This window comes from Tachyglossus aculeatus, chromosome 21, assembly GCF_015852505.1.
Source record: "Tachyglossus aculeatus isolate mTacAcu1 chromosome 21, mTacAcu1.pri, whole genome shotgun sequence".
Classification (NCBI taxonomy): Eukaryota; Metazoa; Chordata; class Mammalia; order Monotremata; family Tachyglossidae; genus Tachyglossus; species Tachyglossus aculeatus.
The window spans coordinates 39,446,999-39,463,702 of record NC_052086.1 but is presented as its reverse complement, the minus strand read 5'-3'; the positions used below and the strand labels follow the sequence as shown (position 1 = coordinate 39,463,702).

At 47.4% G+C, this 16,704-nt stretch overlaps 1 protein-coding gene across 1 annotated transcript in view; it reads left to right on the top strand.

Annotated features, from left to right (window-relative positions):
* CCDC60 (coiled-coil domain containing 60) overlaps positions 1–11,826 on the top strand; it is a 189,706-nt gene extending 177,880 nt beyond the window's left edge. The window contains exons 13-17 of the mRNA XM_038763713.1: positions 2,120–2,272; positions 4,671–4,860; positions 7,597–7,700; positions 11,213–11,308; positions 11,757–11,826. Coding sequence (XP_038619641.1) covers positions 2,120–2,272; positions 4,671–4,860; positions 7,597–7,700; positions 11,213–11,308; positions 11,757–11,826 — 613 coding nt within the window. The remainder of the gene's footprint in view (positions 1–2,119; positions 2,273–4,670; positions 4,861–7,596; positions 7,701–11,212; positions 11,309–11,756) is intronic.
* Positions 11,827–16,704: the final 4,878 nt, after the last annotated feature.

Sequence of the window (16,704 nt, the reverse complement as noted above, 5' to 3'; positions counted from 1 at the left end):
TTGGTTTTGTTCTCTGTCTCCCCCTTCTAGACTGTGAGCCCACTGTTGGGTAGGGACTGTCTCTATATATTGCCAACTTGTACTTCCCAAGCACTTAGTACAGTGCTCTGCACACAGTAAGTGCTCAATAAATATGATTGATTGATTGATTGATGGATTGATTGTCCCCCCTAGACGCTCTCACCTCACTCTCTCTGACATCGACACCTAGGCTCTCTGACTTAGGACCGAGGATTTGACCGAGGCCCTGGAAGTCAGACGACCTGCGTTCTCCTCCTGGCTCTGCCACTTGTCAGCAGTGTCACGGTCAAGTGTCAGCACTTGTCACGGGAAGCAGCGTGGCTCAGTGGAAAGAGCCCGGGCTTTGGAGTCAGAGGTCATGGGTTCAAATCCTGGCTCCGCCACTTGTCAGCTGTGCGACCTTGGGCAAGTCACTTCACTTCTCTGGGCCTCATCTGTAAAATGGGGATGAAGACTGTGAGGCCCCCGTGGGACAATCTGATCACCTTGTATCCCCCCAGCGCTTAGAACAATAATAATAATAATAATAATAATAGTGGCATTTATTAAGCGCTTACTATGTGCAAAGCACTGTTCTAAGCACTGGGGAGGTTACAAGGTGATCAGGTTGTCCCACGAGGGGCTCACAGTCTTCATCCCCATTTTACAGATGAGGTAACTGAGGCACAGAGAAGTGAAGTGACTTGCCCAGAGTCACACAGCTGACAATTGGTGGAGCTGGGGTTTGAACCCATGACCTCTGACTCCAAAGCCCGTGCTCTTTCCACTGAGCCACGCTGCTTTGCACATAGTAAGCACTTAATAAATGCCATTATTATTATTATTATTATTATTCTTGTCAGCTGCATGACCTTGGGCAAGTCACTTCACTTCTCCATGCCTCAGTTCCCTCATCTACAAAATGGGGACTCAGTACTTGTTCTCCCTCCTAATTAGACCAAGAGCCCCATGTGGGACCTGATTAAGTTGTATCTGCCCCAGTGCTTATGACAGTGCCTGGCACATAGTAAGCACTTAACAAACACCACAATTATCATCATTATTATTATTATTATCTAGCCAGGGAGACAGACACTAACATAAATTGCAGATAGAAGAAGCAACAGAGTTTAAAAAGTATCGCATGTTTGTAAGTGTTGTTTGGAGGGAGGAGAGTAAGTTTCAACATTCAATCTCTCGATCTTATTTATTGAGCGCTGACTTTGTGCAGAGCAATGTACTCAGTGCTTAAGGGAGTACAGTAGAAAAATATAATGGACACATTATTTTAGACTGTGAGCCCACTGTTGGGTAGGGACTGTCTCTATATGTTGCCAATTTGTACTTCCCAAGCGCTTAGTACAGTGCTCTGCACACAGTAAGCGCTCAATAAATGCGATTGATTGATTGATTGATTGATTCCCTGCCTTCAACGAACTTACAGTCTAGACGACCAAAGTCCCAAGAGGGTGGGATACTTAGGTGTTGGGAAAGGACTGAAATGGCAGTTTAGCTGGGGGGCAGGAGGGATTATTCATTCATTCAGTTGTGTTTATTGAGGGCTGAAGGTATGCAGAGCACTGTACTGAGCGCTGGGGAGAGTTGCAATAGAACAATAAACAGACATGGTCCCGGGGAGATTAGAAATCATTCAGGGAAGGCCTCCTGGAGGAGATGGGCTTTTGGAAGGGTGTTGAAGATGGGGAGAGTAGTGGTCTGTTGGAGGTGAATAGGGAGGGAATTCCGGGCAGGAGGCAGAGGGTTGACGGCGGGAAAGAATCCATGAAATACCAAGAGGAGGATCCTGGCCTGCTTGCCATTCTCTCTCATCTCATCTCAGTGAAGCAGCGTGGCTTAGTGGAAAGAGCCCGGGCTTGGGAGCCAGAGGTCATGGGTTCTAATCCTGGCTCCGCCCCGTGTCAGCTGTTTGACTTTGGGCAAGTCACTTCTCTGGGCCTCAGTGACCTCATCCGTAAAACGGGGATGAAGACTGTGAGCCCCGTGTGGGACACCTGACTACCTTGTATCTTCCCAGCGCTTGGAACAGTGCTTGGCACATAGTAAGCGCTTAACAAATGCCATCATTATTATTATTATTATCTCATCACTGGTGTACCAGGCGGCGAGAAGAGAAAGGCTCCCTGAAACTGCGGGCTTTGAGCGTCACCTCTGGCTTTGACAAAGACATGGAGAAGATGAGAAACGCCGTCCACGTGTCAAGAAACTCCATCCACGGGTCCCGGGCCCCAAAGGAGGATGAAGAAGACCACTGGTGAGAGATAGAGACCTCCCCTCTTTTCTTCTCCCAACCTTAGCAGCCCCTTTCTGGTGTCGTGCTGAGGAAATAATTGGAATACTGATGGTATTTGCTAAGCGCTTACTATGTGCCAGGCACTGTACTAAGTGCTGGGGTGGATACAGAAGCAGTGTGGCTCAGTGGAAAGAGCCCGGGCTTAGGAGTCAGAGGTCGTGGGTTCTAATCCAGACTCTGCCATTTGTCAGCTGTGTGATTTTGGACAAGTTGCTTAACTTCTCTGTGCCTCAGTTCCCTCATCTGTAAAATGGGGATTAAGACTGTGAGCCCTACGTGGGATGACCTGATTACCTTGTATCTATCCCAGCGCTTAGAACAGTGCTTGGCACATCGTAAGCACTTAACAAATAACATCATTATCATTATAGAGAAGCAGTGTGGCTCAGTAGAAAGAGCCCGGGCTTGGGAGTCAGAGGTGGTGGGTTTTAATCCCGACTTCACCACTTGTCAGCTGTGTGACTTTGGGCAACTTACTTCACTTCTCTGTGCCTCGGTGACCTCATCTGTAAAATGGGGATTAAGACTGTGAGCCCCACGTGGAACAACCTGATTCCCTTGTGTCCCCTCAGTGCTTGGAACAGCGCTTGGCACATAGTAAGCATTTAACAAATACCATTATTAAGTAAATCGGGTTGGACACAGTCCCGGTCATTCATTCATTTATTCAATCATATTTATTGAGCACTTACTGTGTGCAGAGCACTGTACTAAGCGCTTGGGAAGTACAAGTTGAAAACATATATGTCCCACGTGAGGCTCACAGCCTCAATTCCCATTTGACAGATGAGAGAACTGAGGCCCGGAGAAGTGAAGGGACTTGCCCAGGGTCACAGAGCTGGCAAGTGGAGGGGGCAGGATTAGAACCCATGACCTTCCTACTCCCAGGCCCGGGCTCCAGCCATTAGGCCACACTGCTTCTCAGGCAACGCAGCAGGGGCCCCTTGGATGGCAGACTTGCTGCTTGAATAGCCTCAATAGCTTATTCTTTTGTATAGTAATAGCACTTGTTAAGCGTTTACTATGTGCCAAGCCCAATACTGAACACGGGCTAGATATAAATTAATTAGGTCAGACATGGCCCCTGTCCCACATGGCTCCGCCATCTAAAGGAGAGGGAGAGCTGGTATTTAATCCCCATTTTACAGATGAGGACGCTGAGGCACCATGAAACGTCCCGAAAAATCACAGCTCCCATTATCAGGACGTTATAGCACAGTTGTTCCCCAAGCTCTCTCAAATTACTTTTGTCATTTGCAGCAATCTTGCAAGGTAGGACAAAGGCAATTATTATTACTATTATTTCCATTTTGGAGATGAGAAAACTGAGGTCCTTATGTAAGGATGCAGTGGCAGATAAGGGGCCCGACGGTCATTTCACGGGCCCAGCTTGAAAGAGGTCGTATCTTTTAACGGTTCTCACGTGGGGCGACTTTTTCCACCGGCCAACCCTCCTCCCTTCCTCAGCCAGTCAGGCATCTTTAATCAATCAATCAATCAATCGTATTTATTGAGCACTTACTGTGTTCAGAGCACTGTACTAAGTGCTTGGGAAGTACAAGTTGGCAACATATAGAGACAGTCCCTACCCAACAGTGGGCTCACAGTCTAAAAGGGGGAGACGGAGAACAAAACCAAGCATACTAACAAAATAAAATAAATAGAATAGATATGTACAAGCAAAATAAATAAATAAATAAATAGAGTAATAAATATGTACAAACATATATACATATATACATGTCGGTCCCCTCTTCGGGAACATACCCCAGTCTCCCCAGAAACACCCCGAGACCAGTCCAGCCCCCTTCTTTTATTTTGCTAATCATCAATCGTATTTATTGAGCGCTTACTATGTGCAGAGCACCGTACTAAGCGCTTGGGAAGTACAAATTGGCAACATATAGAGACAGTCCCTACCCAACAGTGGGCTCACAGTCTAGAAGGGGGAGACAGAGAACAAAACCAAACACACTAACAAAATAAAATAAATAGAATAGATATGTACAAGTAAAATAAATAAGTAGAGTAATAAATATGTACAAACATATATACATATATACAGGTGCTGTGGGGAAGGGAAGGAGGTAAGATTAATATGTTTTGTTTTCTTCTCTGTCTCCCCCTTCTAGGCTGTGAGCCCACTGTTGGGTAGGGACTGTCTCTATATGTTGCCAACTTGTACTTCTCAAGCGCTTAGTACAGTGCTCTGCACACAGTAAGCGCTCAATAAATATGATTGACTGATTGATCTGGAGCAATGAGGGAAACAAGCCAATAGATCCGCAGGGTTTAGAGGGAAACATTCAGGCCCAAGCCTCGCCCACGTCTCTTCTGCCCCATTTGGCCGGAACTGCAGGTATTTGAGTCTGTTGGCCAAACTTCCGGCCGACTTGAAGAACTACCACCGGGCCCGGAAAATCCTACAGAAACTGGAAAAGTTTGGGATGGACCCAGAGCTGAGGATCCGGACCGGCGTCTTCCTGAAGACGCTGGAGGAGCTCCGGACGTGGGAGCTGTGCTCTCCGGACGTGGCTGCGGCTGTGGAGGTAGCACCCCTGCCACCCTTCCCCACCCCCGACACCCACCCTGGGTCTTGGCTGGTGGTAGAGCTCCTTTGGGAGAGGATGGGGGGTGGGAGGAGTCTGTCTACAGTCCCACAGGGAAACCTGGAATCCCTATCTGAGAGCTCACCTCCTCCAGGAGGCCTTCCCAGACTGAGCCCCTTCCTTCCTCTCCCCCTTGTCCCCCTCTCCACCCCCCCATCTTACCTCCTTCCCTTCCCCGCAGCACCTGTATATATGTATATATGTTTGTACATATTTTTTACTCTATTTATTTTATTTGTACATATCTATTCTATTTATTTTATTTTGTTAGTATGTTTGGTTTTGTTCTCTGTCTCCCCCTTTTAGACTGTGAGCCCACTGTTGGGTAGGGACTGTCTCTATATGTTGCCAATTTGTACTTCCCAAGCGCTTAGTACAGTGCTCTGCACATAGTAAGCGCTCAATAAATACGATTGATGATGATGATGATGATATCTGGTCCTGAGTGGGGTTAAAGTCACTTCTGGAAGGGCACCAGGCCCAGGTGCCGTCCACTGGTGAGGAGACCAGATCTCCATGGCCGATCTCTGGGGAGGATTGTGTGTTGAGGGGGAGGAGAACCCTTCTAGACTGTAAGCCCACTGTTGGGTAGGGACCGTCTCTATATATTGCCAACTTGTACTTCCCAAGCGCTAAGTACAGTGCTCTGCACACAGTAAGCGCTTAATAAATACCATTCATTCATTCATTCATTCAATCATATTTATTGAGTGCTTACTGTGTGCAAAGCACTGTACTAAGCGCTTGGGAAGTACAAGTTGAATCGCACTTATTGAGCGCTTACTGTGTGCAGAGCACTGTACTAAGCACTTGGGAAGTACAAGTTGAATCGTACTTATTGAGCGCTTACTGTGTGCAGAGCACTGGACCAAGCGCTTGGGAAGTCCAAGTTGGCAACATCTAGAGACGGTCCCTACCCAACAGTGGGCTCACAGTCTAGAAGGGGAAGACAGAGAACAAGCAGCGTGGCTCAGTGGAAAAGAACCCAGGCTTTGGAGTCAGAGGTCAGGGGTTCAAATCCCGGCTCCGCCAATCGTCAGCTGTGTGACTTTGGGCAAGTCACTTCACTTCTCTGGGCCTCAGTTCCCTCATCTGGAAAATGAGGATTAAGGCTGTGAGCCCCCGTGGGACAACCTGATCACCTTGTAACCTCCCCAGTGCTTAGAACGGTGCTTTGCACATAGTAAGTGCTTAATAAATGCCATTATAAAAACAAAACATATTAACAAAATAAAATAAATAGGATAAATATGTACAAGTAAAATAAATAGAGTAATACGATTGAATGAATGAATGAATTTGTTGCCAACTTGGACTTCCCAAGCGCTTAGTACAGTGCTCTGCACACAGTAAGCGCTCAATAAATACGATTGAATGAATGAATGAGAGCCCCACGGGGAAACCCAGGGATCCTGGGCCTCAGGTCCCTCATCTGTAAAATGGGGATGAAGACTGTGAGCCCCATGTGGGACAACCTGATCACCTTGTAACCTCCCCAGCGCTTAGAACAGTGCTTTGCACATAGTAAGCGCTTAATAAATGCCATCATTATTATTATTATTATTAAAGTCACTTCAGGCACTACCCACTGGTGAGGAGACCAGATCTCCATGGTCGATCACGGGGGACGAGTGTGGGTGGAGAGGGAAGAGGAGAGGGGGAGTGAGGGTGTCTTGGCACTCCCCTGTCCCCCGCTGGGCTCCCATCCATCACTCCCCAGGCCAGAGGGGCAAACCAGTCAGTCCATCAGTTAGTCAATCCGATTTACTGAACGCTTCCTGTGTGCAGAGCACTCTACTAATTCATTCATTCAATCCTATTTATTGAGCGCTTACTGTGTGCAGAGCACTGTACTAAGCACTTGGGAAGTACAAGTTGGCAACATATAGAGATGGTCCCTACCCAACAGTAGGCTCACAGTCTGGAAGGGGGAGACAGAGAACAAAGCAAAACATATTAACAAAATAAAATAAATAGAATAAATATATACAAATAAAATAAATAAATAAATAGAGTAATAAATACGTACAAACATATATACATATATACAGGTGCTGTGGGGAGGGGAAGGAGGTAAGGGGGGTAAGGGGGGACATTTCATTGTGCCTCAGTGTCCTCATCTGTAAAATGGGGATTAAATACCAGCTCTCCCTCTCCTTTAGATGATGAAGCCATGTGGGACAGGGGCCAAGTCCGACCTAATTAATTTATATCTGCCCCTTTAATCTGTACATTAAAGATGGGGACGGGGAGGCTCTTGGGAGAGTACAATAGAACAATATGAGACACATTCCCCGCCCACAACGAGCTTCCAGTCTAGAGAGGGAGACGGCCATTGAGCTGACACTGCCTCCATCCTGGACCTCAGCGTGGGACAGTACAGCATCCAGCATGTAATAATAATAATAATAATAATAATAATAATAATAATAATAATAATAATGGCTTTTATTAAGCACTTACTATGTGCAAAGCACTGTTCTAGGCTCTGGGGAGGTTACAAGGTGATCAGGTTGTCCCACAGGGGCTCACAGTCTTAATCCCCATTTTACAGATGCACTTAACCTATAGTAAGCACTTAACAAATACCAAAATAATAATAATAATAATTATTATTATTATTATTATTATCGGATACCACAGTTATCATTATTATTATTATTATCGCCCTCCCAGTTCGTGCGGGAAAACATCGTGCGGATGCCCGAGGCCGACTACGCCACGTGGCTCCGGGCTCTGGGCCTCGGCCCCACCCAGCCTCACACTGCGCCATCCTGCAGGTGAAGAGGAACAAGTCGTCGCCGTCCCCCCTCCCAGCCCGGGCCGGCCGGCAGGAATGGGGGGATTCGGCCGGGGGCTCCCCTCCTCCCAGGGAACCGTGGAAGCCCCAGAAGGGTCTGAACAGTAGGCCTCAGTGGTCAGGAAGGGCCGGAAGGCCTCATGGTTGGCCCCAAACGTCCACTAAGTGCTCTCCTCAAGTTCCAGGCCTGGACTGCGTTAAACTGGCGACCCCCTCTTCTCCCACCCTCCTCCCTTCCTCCTCCCCACACCCCCCAGGCCATTCTCCTGTCTCCTCCCAGTTTCCACATTGCACAGACCCTCCTTAATAATAATGTTGGCATTTGTTAAGTGCTTACTATGTGCAAAGCACCATTCTAAGCGCTGGGGGGGATCCAAAGTGATCAGGTTGCCCCACGTGGGGTTCACAGTCTTAATCCCCATTTTTTACAGATGAGGTAACTGAGGCTCAGAGAAGTTAAGTGACTTGCCCAAGGTCACACAGCAGATATGTGGCAGAGCCCTTAATAAAAGTTTCTACAAGCAGAGAGACTTTCATTCATTCATTCATTCATTCATTCATTCAATCAATCGTATTTATTGAGCGCTTATTGTGTGCAGAGCACTTGACTAAGCTCTTGGGAAGTACAATTCGGCAATAGACATGGCCCCTACCCAACAACAGGCCCACAGTCTGGAAGGGGGCGAGAGATAACAAAACAAAATAAGTAGACAGGTGTCAAAATCGTCAGAACGAATAGAATTTTAGCTATATACACATCATTAACAAAATAAATAGAATAGTAAATATGTACAAGTAAAATGAATAGAGTAATAAATCTGTACAAATAGTGCTGTGAGGAGGGAAAGGAAAAGGGGGGTCAGTTTGGGAAGGCCTCCTGGAGAAGGTGAGCTCTCAGTAGGGCTTTGAAGGGAGGAAGAGAGCTAGTTTGGCGGATTTGCGGAGGGAGGGCATTCCGGGCCAGGGGAAGGACGTGGGCCGGGGGTCGATGGTGGGACAGGCGAGAACGAGGTACGGTGAGGAGGTGAGCCATGGCAGAGGAGCGGAGGGTGTGGGCTGGGCTGGAAAAGGAGAGAAGGGAGGTGAGGTAGGAGGGGACGAGGTGATGGACAGCCTTGAAGCCGAGAGTGAGGAGTTTTTGCTTGATTCGTAGGTTGACAGACCACCACTGGAGATTTTTGAGGAGGGGAGTGACATGCCCAGAGCGTTTCTGTACAAAGATAATCCGGGCAGCAGAGTGAAGTAGAGACTGAAGCAGGAAAAGACAGGAGGATGGGAGTTCAATCTTGGACATATTGCGTCTTAGATGGCTGGCAGACATCCAGATGGGAGATGTCCTGAAGGCAGGAGGAGATAGGAGCCTGGCGGGAGGGGGAGAGATCAGGGAGAAGCTGCCTGCCTGAGAAGCGGTGTGGCATATTGGGTAGATAATGGGCTTGGAAGGCAGAAGGCTTTGGGTTCTAATCCCGGCTCTGAAGGACCTTGGGCAAGTCACTGCTCTTCTCTGGACCTCAGTTACGTCATCATGTAAAATGGAGATTGAGACCGTGAGCTCCACGTGGGACGACAATGTCCAACCCGATTTGCTTGTAGCCACCTCACTGCTTAGTACAGTGCCTGGCAAACAGTGAGCACTTAACAAATACTATTATTATTATTATTATTATTATTATTATTATTATTATGCCTTCCTCAGGCCTCCCACCTTCCCAGAGGCACCTGGGGGCCCTCCCCCACAGGACACCCCCAGCAGTTCCCGAAGGAATTTCTGAAGGGGCCTAACGGGAACCCAGTAGCAACCCCAGCCCACCTTCTCTTTCCCAGCTGGCCCCTCCAGGCCTGAGGCAGGAAACACTCAATCCATCAATCAGTGAAATTTATTGAGCTCTTATGTACTTAGAGCACTGCACTAAGCGCTTGGAAAATGTGACAGAATTAGCAGACACGTTCCCTGCCCATAAACAAATTTACAGTCTAGAGGAAACAGAGACGTCCACGCAGCTATTCTCTCACCGGGTGTAGCCTGGGCTACAAACCAGATCCTTCCTGATTCATTCCCCTCACTTGGAATTGGGGAACCAAGTGGGAGGGTGCTGAGGGGGTCTCTGGGTAGGCTGGGGTCCTGCCTTCATGCTTAAAAGGGGAGGGGTAGTGTCTGTCGCATCCAAGACAGGGAGAAACCATCTCCACTCCTCCTCTCTCTGCTCTCTGAGGAAACGTGAAACCTGGGGAAGTAGAGGAGTGATTTTAAGACACTTAGGAAACCTTTCAAACCCTCCAAAGCAGAGTGACTTAATGGATAAGAGCACAGGCTTGGGAGTCAGAAGGACCTGGGTTTCAATTCCGACTCCGCCCCATGTCTGCTGTATGACCCTGGGCAAGTTACATCACTTTTCTGGGACCTCAGTTTCCTCATCTGTCAAGTGGGGACGGGGTCAAACCTGATTAACTTGCATTTACCCCAGGTTTTAGTATAGTGTCAGGCACGCAGTAAGCGCTTGACAAATACCATAAAAAAAATCTTCACGCAAGAACAAATTTGGGCCTAAAAGCTGCCCATTAAGACTCTCCACTTTCTTCTGATGGGCTTTATCAAAGCCATGATTGATGATGCTGATTATCATTATTAATAATAACAGTAATAATAGTATTTGTTAAGCGCTTATTATGTGTCCCGCTAGATTGTAAGCTCATTGTAGGGAGGGAACGTGTCTACCGCCTGTATTGCATTGTACTCTCCCAAGTGCTCGGTACAGTGCTCTGCACACAGTGAGCACTCAATAAATGCCAATGATTTCCAAGCTCTGTGTTAATAGTATTTATTAAGCACTTACTATTTTGTTAATGATGTACATCTAGCTTTATTTCTACTTATTCTGATGACTTGACACCTGTCCACGTGTTTTGTTTTGTCGTCTGTCTGCCCCTTCTAGACTGCGAGCCCATGGTTGGGTAGGGAACGTCTCTATATGCTGCCAACTTGTACTTCCCAAGCGCTTAGTACAGTGCTCGGCACACAGTAAGCCCTCAACAAATACGATTGAATGAATGAATGTGCCAGGCACTGTTCTAAGTGCTGGAGTGGATTCGAGCAAATCAGGTTGGACAGTCCTTTGTCATCATCATCATCATCATCAATCGTATTTATTGAGTGCTTAATGTGTGCAGAGCACTGTACTAAGCGCTTGGGAAGTACAAGTTGGCAACATATAGAGACAGTCCCTACCCAACAGTGGGCTCACAGTCTAAAAGGGGGAGACAGAGAACAAAACCAAACATACCAACAAAATAAAATAATGTCCCACGTAAGCCTCACAGTCTCCCAGTCTCCATCGCCATTTCATACATGAGGAAACGGAGGCACAGAAAAGTTAAGTGACTTGCCCAAGGTGACACAGGAGACAAGTGGCGGAGCTGGGATTAGAACTCATGGCCTTCTAATTCTCAGGCCCGGGCTCTAGCCATTACGCCATGCTGCTTCTTTAAACACAGGATAATCAGATCAGGCCCACGTAGAACTCCCGTAAAGAGTCTCGTCTTGTCTTATGCCGCTGAATCATCTTCGACCCACAGCGACTCCGTGGATACATCTCTCTTCTTCCTCCCTTCAAGGCCCTGCTTCCTCCCTTCAAGGCCCTGCTTTCCTCCCTTCAAGGCCCTGCTGAGAGCTCACCTCCTCCAGGAGGCCTTCCCAGACTGAGCCCCTTCTTTCCTCTCCCCCTCGTCCCCCTCTCCATCCCCCCGTCTTACCTCCTTCCCTTCCCCACAGCACCTGTATATATGTATATATGGTTGTACATATTTATTACTCTATTTATTTATTTATTTATTTATTTTACTTGTACATTTCTATCCTACTCATTTTATTTTGTTGGTATGTTTGGTTCTGTTCTCTGTCTCCCCCTTTTAGACTGTGAGCCCACTGTTGGGTAGGGACTGTCTCTATGTGATGCCAATTTGTACTTCCCAAGCGCTTAGTACAGTGCTCTGCACATAGTAAGCGCTCAATAAATACGATTGATTGATTGATTGATTGATCTCTCCCAGAACGCCCCACCTCCATCCGCAATCGTTCTGGTTGTATATCCATAGAGTTTTCTTCATAAAAATCTGGAACTGTGTCCGTGCAGTCAACTTGAATCTTCGCCCTCGAATCTCTCCCGTGCCTCTACTGCCCAGCACAGGTGAGTTTTGACTTGTAGCAGATTGTAGCCTGCCACTCACTAGCCACGGCCCGAGCTAAGAATGGAATGGGTAGGCCTCTTCTTGACTCTCCCTCATTCATTCATTCAATCGTATTTATTGAGCGCTTACTGTGTGCAGAGCACTGTACTAAGTGCTTGGGAAGTCCAAGTTGGCAACATATAGAGACGGTCCCTATCCAACAACGGGCTCACAGTCTAGAAGGGGGAAGACAGACAACAAACAAACCATGTGGACAGGTGTCAAGTCATCAGAATAAATAGAAATAAAGCTAGATGCACCTCATTAACACAATAAATAGAATAGTAAATATGTACAAGTAAAATAAATAGAGTAATAAATCTGTACAAATATATACAGGTGCTGTGAGGAGGGGAAGGAGGTAGGGCAGGAGGGATGGGGAGGAGGAGAGGAAAAAGGGGGCTCAGTCTCGATCCTCCCATAGTCGAGACTGGTAGAGGACTGGAAAGTCTCCAGGTGCCATCCTGAGAAGGGGTCCATGGAGAGAGCAGGTATTAAATCCTCATTTCATAGAGGGAAGCAGCGTGGCTCAGTGGGAAAGAGCCTGGGCTTTGGAGTCGGAGGTCATGGGTTCGAATCCCAGCTCCGCCACTTAGCTGTGTGACTTTGGGCAAGTCACTTAACTTCTCTGTGCCTCAGTTCCCTCATCTGTAAAATGGGGATGAAGACTGTGAGCCCCAGGTGGGACAACCTCATCACCTTGTATCCCCCCAGCACTTAGAACAGTGCTTTGCACATAGTAAGCGCTTAATAAATGCCATTATTATTATTGTTATTATAGAGATGAGGAGACTGAGGCACAGAGAAGTTGTGACTTACCAAAGGCCAAGCATCAGCCAAGTGGCAGAGCAGGAATTAGATTCCAGTTCTCCTGATTCCTAGGCTTCAGTTCCCTCATTTGCAAAATGGGGATGAAGACTGTGAGCCCCATGTGGGACAACCTCATCACCTTGCATCCCCCCAGAGCTTAGAACAGTGCTTTGCACATAGTAAGCGCTTAATAAATGCCATTACTATTATTATTATTATTATTATAGAGATGAGGAGACTGAGGCACAGAGAAGTTGTGACTTACCAAAGACCAAGCATCAGCCAAGTGGCAGAGCAGGAATTAGATTCCAGTTCTCCTGATTCCTAGGCTTCAGTTCCCTCATTTGTAAAATGGGGATGAAGACTGTGAGCCCCACGTGGGACAACCTCATCACCTTGTATCCCCCCAGCGCTTAGAACAGTGCTTTGCACATAGTAAGTGCTTAATAAATGCTATTATTATTATTATTATTATTATTGAGATGAGGAGACTGAGGCCCAGAGAAGTTGTGATTTACCAAAGACCAAGCATCAGCCAAGTGGCAGAGCAGGAATTAGATTCCAGTTCTCCTGATTCCCAGGCCTGGACTCTTTCTACTAAGCCACGCCGTTTCTCACAAACCCAGTGAAGCAGAGAGCGTGAGACAGCCAAGTAGTTTGCCCCCAAAAACGCCCCATCTAGACGGGTCTTACCCAAAAATCATTTTCCTGCTGTCAACTGATCTTCTGGGATTCCTTGGCACTCGGAGCAGATCTGGGAATTTTGTCCTGTCCTGTTCTGCCATCTTCTGCTCACTGTTACCATTACATCCACTTCCAATATCATTCATTCAATCATATTTATTGAGCACTTACTGTGTGCAGAGCACTGTACTAAGCGCTTGGGAGGGTACACTGCAACAGACTCATTCCCTGCCAACAACGAGAAGCAGCATGGCCTAGTGGAAAGAGCCAGGGCTTGGGAGTCAGAGATCATGGGTTCAAATCCCGGCTCCGCCATTTGTCAGCTGGGTGACTTTGGGCAAGTCACTTCACTTCTCTGGGCCTCAGTGACCTCATCTGTAAAATGGGGATTAAGACTGAGCCCCAGTTGGGACAACCTGATCACCTTGTATCCCCCCAGCACTTAGAACAGTGCTTTGCACATAGTAGGTGCTTAATAAATGCCATCATTGTCATTATTATTTTTATTATTGTCCACTGTGTGACCTTGGGCAAGCCATGTAATTTCTCTGTGCCTCAGTTACCTCATCTGTAAAATGGGGATTAAGACTGGGAGCCCCATGTGGAACAACCTGATTACGTTTTATCTACCCCAGCGCTTAGAACAGTGTCTGGAACATAGTAAGTGCTAAACAAATACCATTATTATTATTGTTGTTGTTACAGGGGAGCAAGTCAGGGTGACACAGAAGGGAGTGGGAGAAGAGGAAAGGAGGGTTTAGTCGGGGGAAGGCAAACATCTTTTAGAGCACCTACTGTTTGCGGAGCACTGTACTAAGGGTTTAGGAGGGTAATAATAATAATAATAATAATGGCATTTATTAAGCACTTACTATGTGCAAAGCACTGTTCTAAGCGCTGGGCTGGTTACAAGGTGATCAGGTTGTCCCACGGGGGGCTCACAGTCTTTATCCCTATTTTCCAGATGAGAGCACTGAGGCACAGAGAAGTGACATAATAATAATGGCAGCATTTGTTAGGCGCTTACTATGTGCAAAGCACTATTCTAAGCGCTGGGGGGGATACAAGGTGATCAGGCTGTCCCATGTGGGACTCAGTCTTCATTCCCATTTTCCAGATGAGGGCACTGAGGCCCAGGGAAGTGCCTTATCCCATTTACAGAGGAGGGAACTGAGCCCCAGAGAAGTGAAGTGACTGGCCCAAAGTCGCCCAGCTGGCAACTGGTGGAGCCGGGATTTGAACCCATGACCTCAGGCTCCCAAGCCCGTGCTGTTCCCACTGAGCCACGCTGCTTGTCTGGTAGGAGCTTAATCAATCAATCAATCGTATTTATTGAGCGCTTACTGTGTGCAGAGCACTGTACTAAGCGCTTGGGAAGTCCAAGTTGGCAACATATAGAGACGGTCCCTACCCAGCAGTGGGCTCACAGTCTAAAGGGGGGAGACAAAGAACAAAACCAAACATACTAACAAAATAAAATAAATAGAATAGATAGGTACAGGTAAAATAAATAAATAGATAAATAGAGTAACAACAGGACCGGTTGGCCTGCCCACATGGTACTTCTGGTGGAAGCCATGGCCACCCTCCTGGGGCCCAACGGGGGGCCCGGCCCCCCGAATTGGGGACCCAAAGGAGGGGCCCCAACTCGGGCCATCACTGGACATTGGGCTCTGATCGTTTAGCACAATGTTGGCACCCGCTCGTGGTGTCCCCCCCACCCTCCCCACCAACCCCCTCAGGCCCGAGGCCTGCAGGCAAATGGGGAGCGGAATTAGAACCCAGGTCTCTTGTCTTCCAGTGCTGAGCTCTCTCCATTAAGCCACCTTCAGTCAATGGCAGAGTGGGAAGAGGGCAGAATAGAGCAGAGGGAGATTAGTCAGTCAATCGATCAATGGTTAAGCACTTACTATGTGCAAAGCACTGTTCTAAGCGCTTGGGAGAGTACAATACAGCAGAATTAGCGGAAACATTCCCTGGCCCTGATGAGTTTATAATCTAGACATGAGTGTCTTGGCTTGGCTTCTTCTAAGTGGGTCTTTTGGTCTGAGCTCTGAGGCGGGAACCCAATTTAAGGCAAGAGAGCTAAATAACAATAATGACTGTGGGATTTGCTCAGCGCTTACTCTGGGCCAAACACTGTGCTTAGCACTGGGGTAAATACAAGATCATCGGGTCCCACGTGGGGTTCACAGTCTAAGTAGGAGGGAGAACAGGGATTGAATCCCCATTTTTGCAGATTCATTCATTCATTCATTCCATCGTATTTATTGAGCGCTTACTGTGTGCAGAGCACTGTACTAAGCGCTTGGGAAGGACAAGTTGGCAACATATAGAGACGGTCCCTACCCAATCCCTACCCAACAACGGGCTCACAGTTCTGATGACTTGACACCTGACCACATGTTTTGTTTTGTTGCCTGTCTCCCCCTTCTAGACTGTGAGCCTGTTGTTGGGTAGGGATTCTCTCTTTGCACATAGTAAGCACTTAGTAAATGCCGTCATTATTATTTTTTATTATTAAAGAATATTAAAGATAGGGAAAATAGTGGCGCATATGGACAGATGCATAAACTCTGTGGGGCTGGGTGGAGAATCAAAGGGTACACAGCCGATCATATTGATGATTTCATTCATTCATTCATTCATTCAATCACATTTATTAAGCGCTACCTGCGTGCAGAGCACTGTATTAAGCGCTCAGATGATGTAGAGGGGTGACTATGAGCCGCCCATGGGAGGTGGACTATGTCCAACCTTGATTATCTGGTATCTCCCCCAGTGCTTAGTACAGTGCCTGGCACATAGTAATAATAATAACTGTCATATTTGTTAAGCGCTTACTGTGAGCCAGGCACTGTACTAAGCACTGGGGTAGATACAAGCAAATCAGGTTGGACACAGTCCCCGTCCTACGTGGGGCTCACGGCCTCAATCCCCATTTTCCAGATGAGGGAACTGAGGCCCAGGGAAGTGAAGTGACCTGCCTAAGGTCACACAGCAAACAAATGACAGAGCCAGGATTAGAAACTGTGACCTTCTAACTCCCAGCCCGTGCTCTACCCACAGCGCCATGCTGCTTCTCAAAGTAAGCGCTTAATAAATACCACAGTTGTTATCATTGAGAAGCAGCGTGGCTCAGTGGAAAGAGCTCGGGCTATGGAGTCAGAGGTCATGGGTTCTAATCCCGACTCTGCCACTTGTCAGCTGTGTGACTTTGGGCAAGTCACTTCAATGCTCTGTGCCTCAGTTACCTCATCTGTAAA